General features: G+C 39.3%; 1 protein-coding gene across 2 annotated transcripts in view; it reads left to right on the plus strand.

Moving 5' to 3' along the window:
• COL5A2 (collagen type V alpha 2 chain) overlaps nucleotides 1–17,609 on the plus strand; it is a 98,048-nt gene that overhangs the window by 34,028 nt on the left and 46,411 nt on the right. For both annotated transcript variants that reach the window (XM_041403455.1, XM_041403456.1), the window contains exons 2-3: nucleotides 15,800–16,024; nucleotides 17,472–17,485. In XM_041403455.1, the coding sequence (XP_041259389.1) occupies nucleotides 15,800–16,024; nucleotides 17,472–17,485 (239 nt within the window). The remainder of the gene's footprint in view (nucleotides 1–15,799; nucleotides 16,025–17,471; nucleotides 17,486–17,609) is intronic.

A 17,609-nucleotide genomic window follows, 5' to 3' on the forward strand; every position in this document is an offset into this window, starting at 1 on the left:
AATATGATTGGATAATTTACAAAAAGGAAGGTATACTTCATAGTACCCAAAGAAATCTATGTTTTGGCATAATGTATTTCGAGAACTAGTCAGACTGACTTCTGGTATTTGCTCTTGATAGGAAAAAAAAAATCAGAAAACCAGTAAATTACATTGTTCTGGTTTTATATTACTAGATTTCTAAATTGGTGAGTATTGTATTAAAACAAAATTGGAGTGATTTCTATGTAATATAGCAGTTTATCAGGTGTGGACAGTGGGGTGCTTCTGATCTTGAAAGTAAGCTTTTCCCTGTTTGTCCTACAGTACATCCACAGGGAGGATTCTCCACGCACCCCAAACCAAACACAAATTTAAATCAATTACTTGTGTTTGCATTTATGGATTCAGAATTGCAGAGGAGGCTATACCCCTGCTGAAATGTCACAGAGCTCAATACTCAGCTACATCGGTCATTCACTCAAAATTAAAAAAAAAAAACAACAAAACCCAGCCAACCCCAAAAAGCAACAGTCTTCAATTTTTTTGAAAATTGCCTTGGGGGAATTACAAGAAGAATTACAAATTACATACCGCCATGTATATAATTTGCATAATATATAATTTAATATTTACGTAAATATGTAAAGCTATTACCTAGCTTTATGTGGGTGCAACCTTTGTTGCACTTTTTACATATGAGAGTAAATGCAATAGCTCATGGCATCTGATACAAATTTAATCTGTCATGTTGACAGTGTTTATTATTCATTTTCAGTGCCTTCTACAACAGTAAGAAAATCAAAACAGCCCTCCAACCACAAATAAACCCTGTCAAAAACTCCCCTGTCAAGCAGTGAGCAAATTCCTTGTCAAGAAAGGATTTGTGATCCAGATATAGGAGGATATTCAAATATTCCAAAGTTTCTAGCAGAAGAGCAGAGAGCTAGTCAATGTGAATTGTAAATGTACAAAGAGGAGCCTGATCCTAATTTATTATTCCTAAAAATCGTTTTTGTAATTGTTAAATTAAGGGGGTATAAACTATATCATTAAATTCTGGGTTGGATCTAGAACACAGTAAGAGGCACATTGTTAGATTTATTTTTTACAAATGTCTTCAAAATCATTGATTTTCAATAGATAAAGTTAGTGAAAATACATTAAATTATCCCGGGTAATCATCAGTTCTAGATCAAAGCAGTCAATGCTTTTGGGAAGTTCAGCAAAGCTGAACTAACATTTTCTAAAATGTATCTGAGTGTGACTTGTTAGCTTGGGTTTTGTTTCAGCAGTAATGAAATCTGTGCTGGCTCATCCATTAGCCAGAGATTTTTACTGGGATTTTTTTTAGGGCTAACCCAAATAGCTGTCTTATCTGCATTATTTTAGGTTTCTAACAGGTCTTATCCTTGGTTGAGGACTATTCTTAAAAGATATATTGTATCTGCATGTCTGGGCATAGATGGCACAGTGCTTGTGCACCCTGGACAGGACAGGGATGCTGTGGTTTGGGCTCTGTGTCGGTGAGGTCACTGCAGCAGGGCCTGAACTGCCACCCGAGCTGGCTGAGGTATGACCATGCACAGCCACTCCTTTCTGTCAGGAATCTGCTGGGATACCCTCACACCCCCTCCCAGGCTGCCCCCAAAACACCTCTCCTCTCTCTTTTCCAATGCTAGCTCAAGGATTACTCTTCCCCTGCTTTTTCCAGGTTATTCCTGTGATTTTATCTTGCTCATTGAGGTAGAAATGTTGCCTGCCAGCTGGAAACTGCTGGAAACAGGGAGGCCTTTTATGGAAATGCTGACATGACTTTATCTATAGCATAGCAGTGCAAACCATCTGTTTCCAATAAGCTGCTTATTATCTTTTCTTGTCAAACTTATCACTACAAAAATATTTTGCTCCCTTAATATAAAGGGGTGCAGTTATGGACATGATAAGGAGGAGCTTTATGAAGGATGGTTTTCCCTTTTGATACTGATTTATGCGTGTTTATTTCATTGCCAGAGGCAAAAAGCCATATTCCTTTAATATTCTCCTAGTTAATCTGTTTTAGTAGTTCTTCAGGGATACAAGACAGAGGACCACACTTAGACATATGTCTCATTCTGTGGGTTTTAAAATTGCTGCAGTTTATTGTTTAAAACCGGTGCAGAGGTGACTGTGCTGAAGGGCAGTGGTAAACAGTGGGAGAGTCTGTCAGCGAGAATGTTGATCTATTAACCTCAGTGCAACTCTAGCTCTTCACACAAATTCTGTGTATTTAGCGTGTGAGAATTTGTCTGGTCTTGCTCACTTAATGCACTTCTATGTGTTGTTTTATCATGTGTAAAAGAAGGATTCATGACAACAGGTAGAGGTTAGGAGAGCACACGCTTTGAAGGATTTTACTTAGAAATTGAATAAAGCCCTGGTGAATAGAAGTAGAGAAGACTTAATTCATATGATGATATCAACTCAGTGCTGAAGGCCTGCTGCTTGTGGGTGGTCTAAGAGTATCAATTTGTTTTATTACATGAATCTAGTATATGTTGCAACATTACTGAAAGCCTGAACTCTCACGTGAAGTTTTGAAAGGAGCCAGGCAGAAAGCCCTCCCCCAAGGAGATGTTTGTTGTGTCAGCACTTCACTTTTCCATCACTGCTCTCCTTAAGGCAGAAGTTACCTTGTACCTGAGGGCTGGTGTAAAGCTGTTTTGGAGCACTGGCTGTTCACTGAGTGTTTGGGAGGTCTGGGTGCAGCATGCAGGTGAGGCAGTTCTGCCTGGGATGAGATGCAGAGCTCGGTCTTGCTGCACCTACGATACAATCCTCGCTCATATCTTGCCTCTGCCTTTGTGCAGATCGGTTGTGTCTCTCTCATGTGTTTTAGCTCCACCGTGGGACACTCCTCCCTCAGAGTGCTCTGTCTTGAGCACTGGGGTGCATCTTCAGTGGGCTGAAATTGTCACTTCTTAGGCCCTGCAGAGCATTTTATTTGAGAAAATTTGTTTGATTATAACAACTCTTTAATGAATTTGATTCCAAGCCTACCAACCTGGTAGGATTAGTGATAATATAATATAGTGATGACATGTTTAGCCTGATTTGCAGAAAAGATTGTTGGCAGTAGCTGCATGAGGCTGTGTTAGCCCAGACCACCAGTGGAGAAGGAGTTAGTGAGGCAGGGCCTTGGCAATCTTGCATTTCTTCACTAGTGTAGATAAATCTAGAAATTGGACACTGTGTTCTGGAGATTGTCACAAACCTCTTTATGGATAGATGCCAGCTATTTCTAATCCTTTGGGAATTGTCCAGTAGGTAGGTATCTATGTGAAAAACAGCTCCTGATCAAGGAAGTGAAAGTCAAAATCTTCAGCTGGTGTTAACTGGAGCAGCTACAGCTTTCTCAGAGCTGGCTCTTCAAATTAGCTGTGAATGCAACATATTTCCAGCCTTTTTCTTCAAGAAAAATGAGTAGTTTTGGTGGTACCCTTGGTGAATGTAAAGTTCTAAAGGAGCTAAAAGATCAGATTTGTTTCAAAAGCTCTGTTAAGTCTGAAGTATAACATCCTTGACTGATTAATTGAATTGCAGTATCAGGTAGAAGAAAACACATTAATTTGCAGAGATGTTCCAGTTTTGCTTTACAATACAATGCAAGAAGTGACCCAGGCAATAAAGCCACCACTTAAAGGACTTGAATATAAATATCTTACAGGCTTTGAAGAACCAAGATAATGATCTCACTTCTGTCCTTTGATGATAACAAGCATTGGTCTTTACTGTTACCTAGAGTGTATTCCAACATATTCAGTGCTTTGCTGAACTGGATTAATATTTCTAAATTCACAGTAAAAAGCAGTCAAACAATTGTCTATTTAAGGTGTCATGGTGTACTTCTTCTTTCAGAATTATCAATACCTAAAAAGTCTTGTTGAGCAGCTCTTGAATGAGGAATTGTAATGTTAAAGTGCCTTTTTGGTGTAACACTCAGATGTGTGAGGTGGTGAAGCAAGGCCAATATATAGGTTTTCATTATGGAAAAGGTTTCAAAGAAAGAATTTGGGGTTTGAATGGAAAAGTTGAAGTGGAAGGGGTTTGTGGTTCAGAAAATGAAAATATGTAAGAACCTAGAAAGATAGGAAATGAGGGTACTTTTTTGAGGAAAAATAAGACCACCAAAGACTCTGATGAGCTTGTGATAAGCTGGAGTTTATCTGAACCAAGCAAAACATTATTTGAGCTTCTCCAGGGAGTGATTAAAAAAATATTGCATAGATTTGGTGAAGGGACTTGCATTGTGTTTGTATGCCAAACTGCTGTTTCAATCACAATGTTTTAATGCAAAGCCAGCAATAATTCCCTGTGCAAACAGAGCCCACAGGGCCCTAAGGTGGACTTTTATGTTCTTTATGAAAGTCCTGAACTGTAAGATTCAAACAAGTTATTTGTTGTTTGTATTGCAGTCTTAAATGTTGTGTGAAAGATGCAATTTGAGATGCATTTCTTGTAACAGACAATAATTTCTAATGATCCCCTGCATTAGAGATAAGAAAACAACAAACTATGCTGAAAGGTGTTTATAAGGAGTTGATATGATGCATCATGAAATTTCAGTGCCTCGAAATGTAACACAACAATGCTTTACATGGGATTAAAGCCCACTGACATTAATAAGTACCTTTTGATGCCATTAGCTCTGTCCACAAAGGTTTATCATTTAATAGCACTGAAGACTTAAGTAAAAAAAAAAGCTGGTTTTCAGGTGACTTTCTGCCAAATTCTTTCTTGAAACCTTTTCTCTAAGGAAAAAGCATATATTTGTTTTACTTACTATCATGTAACTTTGGAGATGGTTAAACTAAGAGACTTCCACTGTTCCACTGGATCAAAGGTGCTGTGCAGGATTCCTGGCTTCCAGCTGGTGATTTCCACTTCAGAGCCCAATATTTGGTTATATTATAACCCAGTTTTATGTCAGGGTTCCCTGTATGGATTATACTGGCTACTGAGTGCAGTGAAGGCCAAGTTTTGATACCAGCAATGGGACATAGTCACACCAGAGTGCCCACATACCCTGGATTGTTCCCTAGAAGTGTGAGTTGCATCCATTAAACGTGGATGCTTCTCTCAACCACACATAGGTTTCCATTCTTTTATAGAAATGCTTTATTTTCTCTTTTGTATTTTATGCATTTACATCAACCTAATTTCAGGTCTTAGCTCTGCTTTGGGAATTAAGTGGTGCAACAAGATGTCAGTATTTGGAGTGCTTTGCTTTGGAAAGAAAATGTTATTGTAACTAGGATGCTGCCTCCTTGGGCTTTTAAAGGCTAATATCAAAGAAACAGTAGTAGGGTAAAATTAAAAAGATCTGAAAAATGATGAAGTAGTTTTGAAAGGAGGAAGTAAGGGAAATACTAAATAGATTATGTTCAAAGCAAACAGTAGCTGGAGGTGATGACGGCTGGTTTGTTTTAAACTAGGCATCCCTACTTGAATTTTAATTAATTCCAAACTTTTTAGTATGGATTATTTGCCTGACAAAGTTCATAATGCTTCCTGCCTGAAGTATGGAATGATGTCCAATGATTAGGAGCAGGAGAGCCTGCAGAAAAGCCTTTCATTTCCTCTGTCCCAGAAACCATAATCCTGCAGCAGAGCTAAGTAATGGCTGGTATGTATCCATTTATCACTGCTATGCATCTAAATGACAGGGTGGATAGTATGTCTTCTTTGCTGACCTTTTTCTTTTCTCTCTTTTTTTCTTTTTATAAACATTTGTATCGACCAAGAATTGGGACAGTACCAAAGACAAGTTAAAAATTAAATGGAAATAAAAATATGTAATTTTATCCAGTGCATCATACCATAACACAGAGTCTCCAGGTGACAAAGATACCTGTAGTTCTTCTTTTGTAGGATTTTTCTTACAAAGTTAATGTTGCCATTTTTCACTGTTACATAAAGGCAAAATAAGAAAGTGGATCTTGCTTAAAATTCCTTCTTAAATGTAATGAAATTATGTAGCATTCTGAAAATGGAATGAGGACGTTCTTCACCTGACCTAGCTCTGTTCTTCCTCCAGTGGGATTTAAAGTATGTTGGTCTGCAAATATGAGTCTGCTTGAAGTCATCCTTGTTGCATTGTACAATCACCAGCCTGTGCTAGAGGGGAAGTTGCTCTTAAATGAGTTTTCCCTTGCCAGCCTGGATGAGTTGGGGCAACCTTGAAAAGGTCTCATGACTCAGAAATGATGAAAAAGATGGAATTGGGTCAGGTCAGTGAAAACATTTTTCCGCAGCTTGGCTTAGATTTTTTTACAAGGCTTTTATTGGTGTGAGGTTACCTCTAGCAAATCCCAGTGGGTTTTTTTTGACTGAAATAGGTGATTTCAAACATCCCGAGAATGAAAGAAAAGGTTTTCAAGTTATGTAGCTAATAAAAGGACTGTCCTTGGTATTTCAGTAAAGAAATGCTCTCTCAACCCTCAAAAAACCCACAACCCACGTTGTAGAAAAATTCCTGAACAATGCTAATTGTCTTGCTTTTATATTCAGTCTTAAGTTTTTTTATCCCAGACCTTTATTGAAATGAGCTGAGCCCTACTCACTTGTTACTTACTAGCATTGTTCCTTTTACACACTGAAAGGAGGAAACTGCTTATTGCTGCTATATCTGTAAGTAATAAATAAGTTTAACTCTCTCTTGGGCATGAGACACATCTAAATCCCTGTCTCTTCCTCATGTACATGTGTGTCATTATATTCAGGATTACACTTGAAAACTAGGCTGCTCTTTTAGAACCTTCCTCTCTGATGCTGTGCAGAAAGCAGCCATGGTGCCCTGAGGGCTGCCAAAGTCTGTTCCATGTCAACTTGGAACCAGAAGTCGCTGACTGAGCTGTCTGAACTGTGGCAAAGGTAATGGTGGCAGAAAAGAAACCAGAGGCTTTGTTCCTGAAATTTTTGCAGATTTTTTGCTTACTATTCTTCTTTCTTACTTTCATGGAGGCCCAGAATTTCAGCAAATGAATGGCTTTGCTGTACAAACAGCATATTATGAGTACAGCTTTCCAGCAATACCTTCCTACTCCACCCAAACACTGGGTAATTTTCACTTCAGTTTGAAATGCTGAGCCTGTTGGAATGCAAGGATTTTTAATTATGGAACTGAGTTTTCTTGCTAATTACAAATCTTTATTTTTAGTTGAAAAACAGGGTGATATTAGCCAGCAAGGATGCATTTAGGGGATTACAGGAGTCCATTTTGCAAGCCACAATGTAGAATAGATTTGTGGAAAAGGCATGTGTAATGATAGGTTGCTGTTGAACTTTGATGTGTATGGCTTCAAAGAATGAGGGTGTTTGGGCAGCAGCAAGTGTTTCTCTTAGATATAATACAAAAATACATCCATATGCATTTTGTGTGACTTCAAAAGAGCTAAATCCTGCAAAACAAGGAAGGCAAACCAGTTATTTTGCAGTTCATTCTTTTACTAGTTAGACTCTGAGTGTTAGAGCACATGTGAAACTGGAACAGTGGAACTTGTAAGATTTGGAATAGATGGGTACAGAGAAGAGCAGACAGAGCTAGGGGCTATTTATTTAATGCATTTCCTCCTTTCCACTGAATTGGTTAAATCTCATTGCCTTCTATGAGATGATTGGCTTGGTGCACAAGTGAAGCCACTGTTTACTTTTGATTCAGCAACACTTCTGACACCATCTCCCATAGCACCCATGGACAAACTGGGGAAGTACTCAGTATGGTACTGAACAGGTGGCTAACAAGGTGAATGATGAACTGGTGGGACTACTGAGTTCACAGAGTAATAGCTGGCAATGCTGAGTCCAGCTGGTGGCTAGATCATGGTGACATTCCGCAGGGATCAGTGCTGGGAACGCCAAGAGATGGTTATTTCGGATGGTGGGACTACTGAGTTCACAGAGTAATAGCTGGCAATGCTGAGTCCAGCTGGTAGCTAGATGATGGTGACATTCCACAGGGAACACCAAGAGATGGTTATTTCAGTACCTGGCTGACACAGTGCAACCTTACCCTGCGTGGCTTGTTCCTTGGGCCATAGGTTTCTGGCTGACTGGACAGCCAGGGTGGTTTCTTGTGAATTGTCCCTAGATTTATTGCAAGATTCCAAATGGGCTGTGAGTGGAAATTGTGTCTCACTGATAATGGCACAGGAAGTAGCTGACAGAATTTTCTTCACAGCCAAAATGCATTATTTTTACTAAATTGCAGCGGTCCAAGTCTGCCTTTTGGAAAGACCAAAATCAAACATTTATGGATTCCAGAAAGGGAGCCAAAATAGACTGTAGAATAATATTACATTTTTAGTGTAATCTTGCTATTTTAGACTTAAGTTTAGAAATATTATGTGCAGTTCATTATGTCCTGATCACATTTGCTTAAATTTCCAGTAGCAGCAAGTTGGGCAGGATTTCCACTGTTGAGGTGTGTTTGTTTTCAGAAGGTTTCAACCTCTTACATTCTGGGCAATGTGCTAATTTGCAGGTTTAGTTTTGTTTTAGTTTTAAAGACAATTCCTGCGTTGCTGAACTTGTGCACATTCAGCAGTGCCAAGACCAGGCCCTGCCTCCACTGCCTGAAACGTGTTTGCTGTGTGTTCTGTTTGTGAGCTCCCCACCAAAAGAATCTGATGTTTCTCTGGGACCAGCCTGTCTTCATGCAAATGAAGTGATTCCTCTTAAAAATGTCATCCCATAGTCAAGAATGTGCTCCAGCATTTTGCGTATAAAATGGAATGATCTCTGTTGCCTCAAGCCTCTTTTGAGATAATAAACATAATAATTGCCCATGATAAGCACTTTGTTTAGGCTTTTTCTGCACTGACTCAGCAGTAGCTGAACTGACTTTAACTACCTTGCATGACAAAGTCCAAGCAGAGCGTTTGTGGCCCTGTAGGCTCCAGCAGATACCAGGGACCCTGCTACTGACTGCCTTTTGACTGATTTGCTCCAACTGCTGAAATCTGCAGAAGTGTTTTCTCAGGCATGCCCTGAATGCCTCCCCATGACAGTCTCTGTGTAGCCTTGGACATTTGGAAGTAATTTTATTTCCCACTGTATGCTGGAGGCTTGAATGTAGTCATCCAAGAGTACTTGTATAAGCACTGCTGGCATATCAGGCACTTCAGCTGCCTCCTTCACCCTCTTCTCCTGCAGGCACCCAGCAGTGTGTCCAGCCAGCCTACTTGTGAGCTGAAGTAAAAACAGAGAAAAACAAAGTTAAACATATTTACATCTAACCTTGTTGATGGGATAACTCTAATGAGTTTGTTTAACTGAGTGCTTTTGAAATAGACACGTCCAAGACTGGGATAACCAAAAGGAAAGGACCAGTCTGACTAAACTTTGAGCAAGGCTGCTTCGGCAGTTTCCTGCCTTGTCTGGAGCATTGACTCAACAAGGTTTGAGTCTTGTTCAGCAGCTCAGGACCAGTGAGGTTATGATGTAGATACAACACCATGATTTGCTTTTAGGGAATTGAATAGTATAATAAACATTGGATAATGCTGTGGGACTGGTGAGAGAAAGCCTTTTCACTGGAAGGGATCCCAGTATTTTCTGCCTTTGTATTCAGCATGTGTTGGATCTTGTAATAAAAACATTGTTCTTGATTGTTCTGTGTTGGAAACGAAACATCCATAAAAAGGCAAGCAGAACTTCTCTTTGCCCTGATGGAGACATAAATTCATGAACCAGTGAGAAAAAGGGGAAATAGGGACCACCAAACCAATTGTAGGGTAGTATTGATTCCATCCAAGTAAGTGTAGAAACAGTTGCATACTTCAGATACTGGTTTACAATTAATTTGGAGGTTTTAGAATGTATCCGAAGCATAGTTTTTCCTATTCAGTTTCCCCCTAAATCACAATGCTGAGCGGAAACAGATCTATTTATTTATTTATTCATTTATAGATGTGTTTATTTATTTGCTGGAAGAAACAAACCTTATCTGCCTGGTCACACTAAGGGAGCCCTTTACCTGAGACATTATTTCTTCTCCCAAGACAGGGTATATTGTTCTGCTGTTGCTTTCTGCTTGTGACTACTGCTTAGAGCTTTTTTTTTTTTTTTTGGGTTTTCTTATTTGGTAAATATCCGAGGGTGAACTCCCTCCCAGCCAGATGCAGTGTATGGGTTTAGGAAGGCTTCATTGATGGTCACAGCAATTCCAACAATTAGTTAAGTGTATTCTTGGGAGCTGATTTGCACCTACTGCTTCACAGTATTTATTCATACTTAATGATACTTGTGGTTTCTGCAGAGAAAGCAGCTGAGCCTGTAATTTTCCAGCTGAAAATACATATTTTAAAATTATCTACATTACTTAAGAGAATACCCTGGAACTTTTCTACTTCTGAAGTCTTGCAGCTCCTTGACTAGAGAGTTGAGCTCCTCAGTCACATTAAAACTCACTTGGACTTTAAAGAATTCAACACCTTTTATTCTGTGGAATGCTGTTAAAAAGGCTTATTAATTGTCAACTTAGCAAATTATGCCCTAGGATTTTTTTAAGCAGGAACTCTGAAGGATGGATTAGCTCTCCCCCACCTCTTTTCCTAAGAAAAAGTTCTGATAAAATCTGGTTTCTTACAGGTTTGTGTTTTAAACTTTGTGCCTGTGCACATTCCCATAAGTTTAATGCAAGGGGTTTGTTCTTACCCACATTTTTTACAAGGGAGGTGGGGCAGTAACTTGGAATTCCCTTCTCTTCCTAAATGCTTATGTGCACAAAACTGGCAAAATTGCGCATCAATTGAGTCTTTTATCAGTAAAGTATTCCAGGTTCATCCTCATGTATGTGACTGTAAAGTACTTAGGTAAATTCTTTCTGTTAATCATTATTAACAAGAATTGTTTCTGTGCAACAAATGCAAAATATGTTTTGTACTTCTCAGCACTCTTGAAAACTGATTTTCGGAATAATTGATGTTTACATTATAATTTGCAAGTCCCAGTAATTATTTATATTAGTATTATAAATTATATCTATTAGTATTATGAATGATAACACTTGATTACTACTCAGTAAAAAACACCAAAATTAAAAAAAAAAAATTATGATTCTTATAGGAGTAAAAGTTTTTTCCCATTGATTCAATGGGATCTGGATCAAGCCCTACATGGCTGTTGCAGCAGGCTGACAGTCAAACATTATTAAGCCCAAGCTCCTCTTGTCCCTGTCCTGGCAGCTGTACACATGCACAGCATCTGCAGAATGGTTGTTAGCATGTATTGTCTTTCATGTTGATTTACTTCTGCACTTCTGATTTGTGAGTCAGCAGGCTTAACTTTTGTAATTCATATCTCAAAACTCAGCTTTTCATTTTCTAGCTTTTTAAACTTTAAAACCACTGTATCTGTGTAATCTTATATTTCCCTATGCTTTTCACAAACTAGTATGAGGATGACAAAGAGAAGATGAGAAGACCCCTGTGCAAGCAGTTTTATTTCCAACCCTTTTTCATTAAATAACTGTACCCCTTCTGTTCCAGTCTTTTTATGTTAAACAATGCAAAAGATTTGGACTTTGGTTACACTATGCATCAAGAAGCCCATCCTGGCAGAAGAAAGCCTATAACTGGCAGACTGCTTTCAGTACCAGTCATCATCTTTTTTGCTTTTGTTAGACTGTGTTCTCTACCACTGTAGGTCTGTCAGCCTCTAGATTCCTTTGATTAGCACATTTGGTAGGACCAGTAAAAATGTGATGAAATGGAGCTGCTTTGATGCCAAATCCTTTTCTTTTCCTAGTTGTTTCATCTATGACTCAATGCTGTTCATGTCTGCAGAAAACACTCATATATGCAGGTTTTGCTTGGGCCATTTATTTTCTTCAAGTAGGTCATTGAAAGATGTATTCCTGTCGTTCCTATACCTGCCATCACCTCAGCCGTGGTAGTGGTGGTTCACTGCTTCTACTTTTTATGGTGCACATTTTTGTGGTGTCATTTTCCCTCTTTCTGTCTGTCTTTCTGCCTGTCTTTCTTTCTTTCTATTTGTTCTGCTTGATTCCATGTCCAGGCTTTACTTTCCTTTTTCCATATGCAAGATGAAAATCAGGCATCAAAGAAAGCAATATAGGCACAATAATGTGAAGTAAGTAACTTTTAACAACAAATGACGCAGCAGTAAATTTTCAGGTGTTGCTTTCAAAATGATGCGGTGAAAAATTGAAATGATTTCATATGCTGTCTTCTAAAATTCTTTTCTTGCTGTTGGCTTGAGAATTAACCTTGAGAGAGATGTACCTTGAAATGAAAACAAGCTCAGCACAGGCATCCCAAAGCAGAGGAGGCCTTACACACCGCGTCTGTGCACATTCTTTTCTTGCTGTTGGCTTGAGAATTAACCTTGAGAGAGATGTACCTGAAATGAAAACAAGCTCAGCACAAGCAGCCAAGCACAGGAGGCCTTACACACCTGGTCTGTGCACGACCTTTGACACTTGCTCGTGATGACTGATGGACAGTGACAGCCATCTAGCGGCTGGCATGGCATGTTGGGACCCCTGTCCTCTTCCTCCCCTGCCACTAATTAGCGCAGCTTCAGTGGTGACACCAAACTGGGTATGGCAGTGCCTGGTGTGATTTCACTTCTGAGCTGCTGCTGATAGTTTCTGTGTCTGAGGATCTGGTAATTTAGCTGTAATTGGCAGTTTGACTGCTGATAAATTACATCTTTAAAGCTGAACCCTACTCCAACACATACAGCAGAAAAAAAATTGCATTTTACCTGCTGTGCTTTGCATTGAAATCCTCTTTCTGAAGGTTGGTTGTTGTGTAAACTCATGGATGAATGAGTCTTAAGTGTATCATTGGGTGCCTCTCTTACCTTGCCTTTTATATTTGCAGACTGCTTTGAGATTCAGTGGGTTTGAATCCTGTTCTTTAGTCAGGTCCGTTACCAACTAGAGTTGTACTTTTTTATTGGTAAGAAAGGAATTGTTTAATGGCCTAGCAGATCCTTTTGCCTCATTAAAAATTTCCAAAGCTGCTTCTCAAGCCACTCAGCACCTTATGTTTCACCTGTAGAGGTAGAAAGAACATGTGATCTATAAAGAGTTTGTAACTTGGTCTCTGTGATTAAAACAAACCTGCAAATTTCCAAGCCAGAGAGGAAATGGTAGAATGATTTCCTTTGCTGCCTTTGCTGCTCTGGGTGTAGCTGGATAACATGCCTGCAATTCGGGCCTGGGAATAGAATGTCAAAATGTTCTTGTGAAATGAGCTGGCTTTGAAACAGCTGCCCTTTCCAGGTTACTCTTTCAGTGTAATGCAGTCACAGCAGAAAACAGCCCCTAGGAGCACTGAATGTAATAAAAAGATGTATTGTTTTGTTTTCTGACAAAATTACGAGGTGCTAGGTTTTTTTTCTTTTGGTTTAGGATTTAAAAAAAAGAAATTTTTTTTTTCCATTGTCATCATATCTGCAATCTGATAGGGAAGCAGACTTCTTAGTAGCTTTCAGAAGTTGGTATGTGCTTTTCCCCCTGCCTTTGTCTGCCTCTTTTCCAGCCGCTGAGCAGGACCCAGGCAGAAGCTAGTCACCATCTGGCTCAGCTCTGATTTGCCAAAGCAGTTGCTATGTGGTTTATTTGAAGTTATGACAGAATGCTGACTTTGGGCTCAATAACTTAGAAATTTCATTTATGCAAACTGTTGCTCTTTCGAACAGCACAACGAGTTCTGTGGGTGATACGTTAAAGAAGACATAGACCATATGCCAGACATCTGGGGGGAAAAGGCTAAATATGTCAGACAGTGCATTATGTCATGCTCACAAGGGAGAAATGAGAAGAGTGGTTTCCAAAATACGATCTGCAGTTTGGAAAATGATTCTCACAGTGTCATAAATGGACTGTACAGCACACTTGGTTGACGTCTTTACTTCACACTGAAAACATTTCCTCCTGAGCTTCTGCAGCACCTCTTCGAGTCATTTACTCTGTTGGTGTGATAAAGCAATTGAAGAGGAGCTGATCTGGTGAAAATTTCAATTTGAGTTTGTGTTAAAAAGCTGTTAGTGATGGCAGGCAACAGTTAATGGCACATCTGCTCCCTTTCTTCAAGCTTTGACTTTGATGGAGTAACTGGGCTTGAGATGAGGCACAAAGCTGAAATTCCAAATCTGCTCATATTTATTGCTTTGTAATTTTCGGTTTACATCTGGTTTAAATTAGGACAGAAATGTATGGAACAATGAAAATGTCTTTGTGCTTAGAGCTGTTAATTTTTACACTAGTAACAGGTTTGCTTAAACAAACAATGGTTATGATGTTTGATTAGGCAGATGTGTCCTGTGTATATAATTGACTCTACTCCCAGTTTTGTATCAGTTAGAAATTAGATGTGTTTGGGAACTTTCAGTAGTGGTTTTAACTGGATTGTCCAATTTCAAAGATATTTTGGATAGGAGGGATTTCTGTGGTCAGATGGAGCTCCCACCCATGTAAGATCAGTCTTCTCTGCAGCATCTCAGGGGTCAGGAGAATAATTTTTCAACTGTGAGTGACAGCTTTGCCATGTGTGACTCAGACACTGTCTTGGCACTGGCCTTCTTGGTTTGCAAGTTGTGACACATGGTCTGTGGACAGCTTGGGGACAGTTCTTTTGCAGCTGCTTGCTCCTTTAGGGGATGAAATATTCATTAGGACAAAATGAAAAAGTCCTTTATTGCTGCTAGGGCATTCTGTGAAATGTTGGATACACAAGGAAAACTTTCTACATTACTTGTTTTTTTGAACTCTTTCTCAGATATATTTTAATTTTAGAAGAAGATACTGAGATATACTCACCTCATGATTAAAAAAAAATCCAAACATATCCAGTGTGTTTGGTTACAAAGTAGGAATAAAACAAAGGCAAAAACTTATATATGGTAAAACAGTACAAATGTAAGTGTGATTGTGTGAATAAATACATAGAGAGGATGTATGCATATAGTCAGTCCATACTGGTCCTGTATAAATGGTGACAAAGGATGGTCTTTCATATATGGTTAAAATATCTAAGGGGTATTTTGTACGTAGTTAAGATATATCCATGGCAATATTGTTTGTATATTGGGTTAATCATGTGGGGCCACGGCCAGATTATAAAAACTGGACATGAATCATGTGAGGAGCCTCTTGTTACTCAGCTGGAGACTCTGCTGCAAGTACCACTGCAGTGGGTTCTGCTGCTGCTGCCTCTGGACAGAGGCTGGCTGTCCTGTTTGGAAGAATTGATTCTCAGTGCTGATATTCTCCCACACCAATAAATAAACCTCACCCAATAAATGGGATGTGGTTTTTTTCTTTTTTCTTTCCCCCAACTGCTGCTGGGTCTGTTGAGCCCTGTCCCATCTGGCTGCATAGGCCAGCAGGGAGCAGGCAGCCTGTGCTGTTCCAGACAGAAGTCACAGGTTCTTGTCCCCAGTCGGATCTCTGCAATGTGCTGTGCTCAGCACTTACACAGAGCCGGGAATTGGCAGGAATTCCTCAGGGCAGAGATGACACCCCACTGAGCAGAATGACATCCAAAGACTCATGAGGCAAAGTTCCTTTGATAGTGTGGGGAAATTGGGGACTCTGTTTTACTTCTTTCTGATCAAGAAGTAAGGTGGTAAAAGAAAAAAGACACGTCTCTTAAAAGTCCTTAACATCAGCTTGAGCTATGCTGGTGTGTTGTTTTCTCTGTGTATATGATGCTGCTTCTCATCTCCAGATGTGCTTTTTCCTTGTCCAGTCCCATTACTTTGATTTCAAGGTTGGAAAATGTGTTGTATATTCTCTTCTCTGTCCCAGGAGAAGATGGTGAAGAAATAGCCTGCACTCAGAATGGACAGATGTACCTGAACAGGGATATTTGGAAGCCCTCACCGTGCCAAATCTGTGTCTGTGACAATGGAGCTATTCTTTGCGATGAAATCCAGTGTCAAGACTTGCTGGAGTGTGAGAACCCCCAGGTGCCCCCAGGAGAGTGCTGTCCTGTGTGTCCCCATACACCACGGGACTTTGACCCCACCATAGGTAAGAGCCTTTTCTAGTTTGAAAGGAGATACAGCCCAAAGAACTAGGAACCTTGTGGTTCTGAAGTTCCTAATGCTATTTTTATGGTGAAAATTTAAGTCTGAAAATAGTACATACTTTGCTGTTATCATCCCTCTTGGGCTGCCCCATAGCTGACTCAAAACAGTTTGCTTTGGACTGAGTCTCATATAAGTTCAAATGGCTTTACAGCTAAAAGGTTGATCTGAAACCTGTCTTGATATTTTGAGGAGGTTGTTTTCTGCCTTCTTTTTGTGGTTCATCTGAAACTGAAAGATAAGTATATATAATAAACATATTAAGGTATATATATATATATTGAATACATAACTGTATAAAATAAGTGCATTCTTTCAAATGCTCAATTCAGAGACCCTCTAATAAATGTAAACTGAGTAAATGTAAAATGTTTCCCCAAAGTGGAAACATCCTTTTGTGAGATATAAAAGAAGCATGAAGCATTATGGACTCTCTATTTGCATATTTTCTATTATGTACCTTAAAGATTAAGTCTTTTCTTCCTGGAGAGACTTGGATAAAGGAATCCCCCCTTCATTTTCCTAAAAGAGAATTGTTCACCTTGAAATTAAAGCTACATAACACTGTGTATTGAATTATTAGAGCTACATTCAGTGCATAATAATTAATTTTTTCAGGAGATATAATTGCTGTTGATCAGCTTAATATTGAACAAAGCAGAGATAAAGACAAAAGCAGGGACTATTGTAATTGAGCAGTGGAGCAAGATGTGGTGAGCATTAATAAATAGATGGTGCATCCTGCTCTGGTTTGGGAGCCATTGGGCCAACACCAGCAGGGTACACCCAGCAAATATAAAAGCAGTGTGGATACATTCCCAAATTCCTTATTGTTATTCGAGGCATTTATAAAATATTCTTCTGAAGGATTTTTGTGGGCATGAGTGTGGCTATATGGCTCTGAATGCACACCCATGGTAGTGCAGGTGCTTTCTACAAAAAAAAAAAAAAGAAAAGGCCAAAAGTCCCTCTGTGAACTCTGTCTTCTGAAGAATACCATGTAATATGTTGTGGATCCATCAACAGTTATTGTTGGAGCCAGTAGTAAAGCTTCCCTTGACTTTCTGTCAGTCATTAGGCCAGCATCTGACAATCTGAGAATTGCTTTCCCTGCTTTCCCAAAGTGTTTTTTGTTACTCTGTGCAATCAGGAAAAAGGCTGAGAATTAGAGGACATTTTTTCACAGTGTTGTGATTCCTCACACCTGAACCAGGGAGTATGTGTGTCCCTGGGAGCTCTCCCAGCTCCCTGTAGGAAATGCACCATCCCCTCTGCCTCCAGGATCAGGGGTGGCTCTAGCTGCAACACCTTCACTCAACTCTTACTGTATTCTGTCTATCAGAGCAAAATCACTAATTTCTTCTCTTTTCTTCTTTTGTCCTTTATCATAGGTAGAGGAAGAAAGGTAAGATTTCCTTTATTCTTTTTAAATGTATTACTACTCTTAAAAGACTCCCATGCATCTCCTTGAAGCATATCACAAAAGATACACATAATCTCTGTTAAAAACATGCAGTTCATTCTCTTGG

Source organism: Onychostruthus taczanowskii, unplaced genomic scaffold (genome assembly GCF_017590055.1).
Source record: "Onychostruthus taczanowskii isolate IOZ18803 unplaced genomic scaffold, ASM1759005v1 scaffold20, whole genome shotgun sequence".
NCBI classification, from domain to species: Eukaryota; Metazoa; Chordata; class Aves; order Passeriformes; family Passeridae; genus Onychostruthus; species Onychostruthus taczanowskii.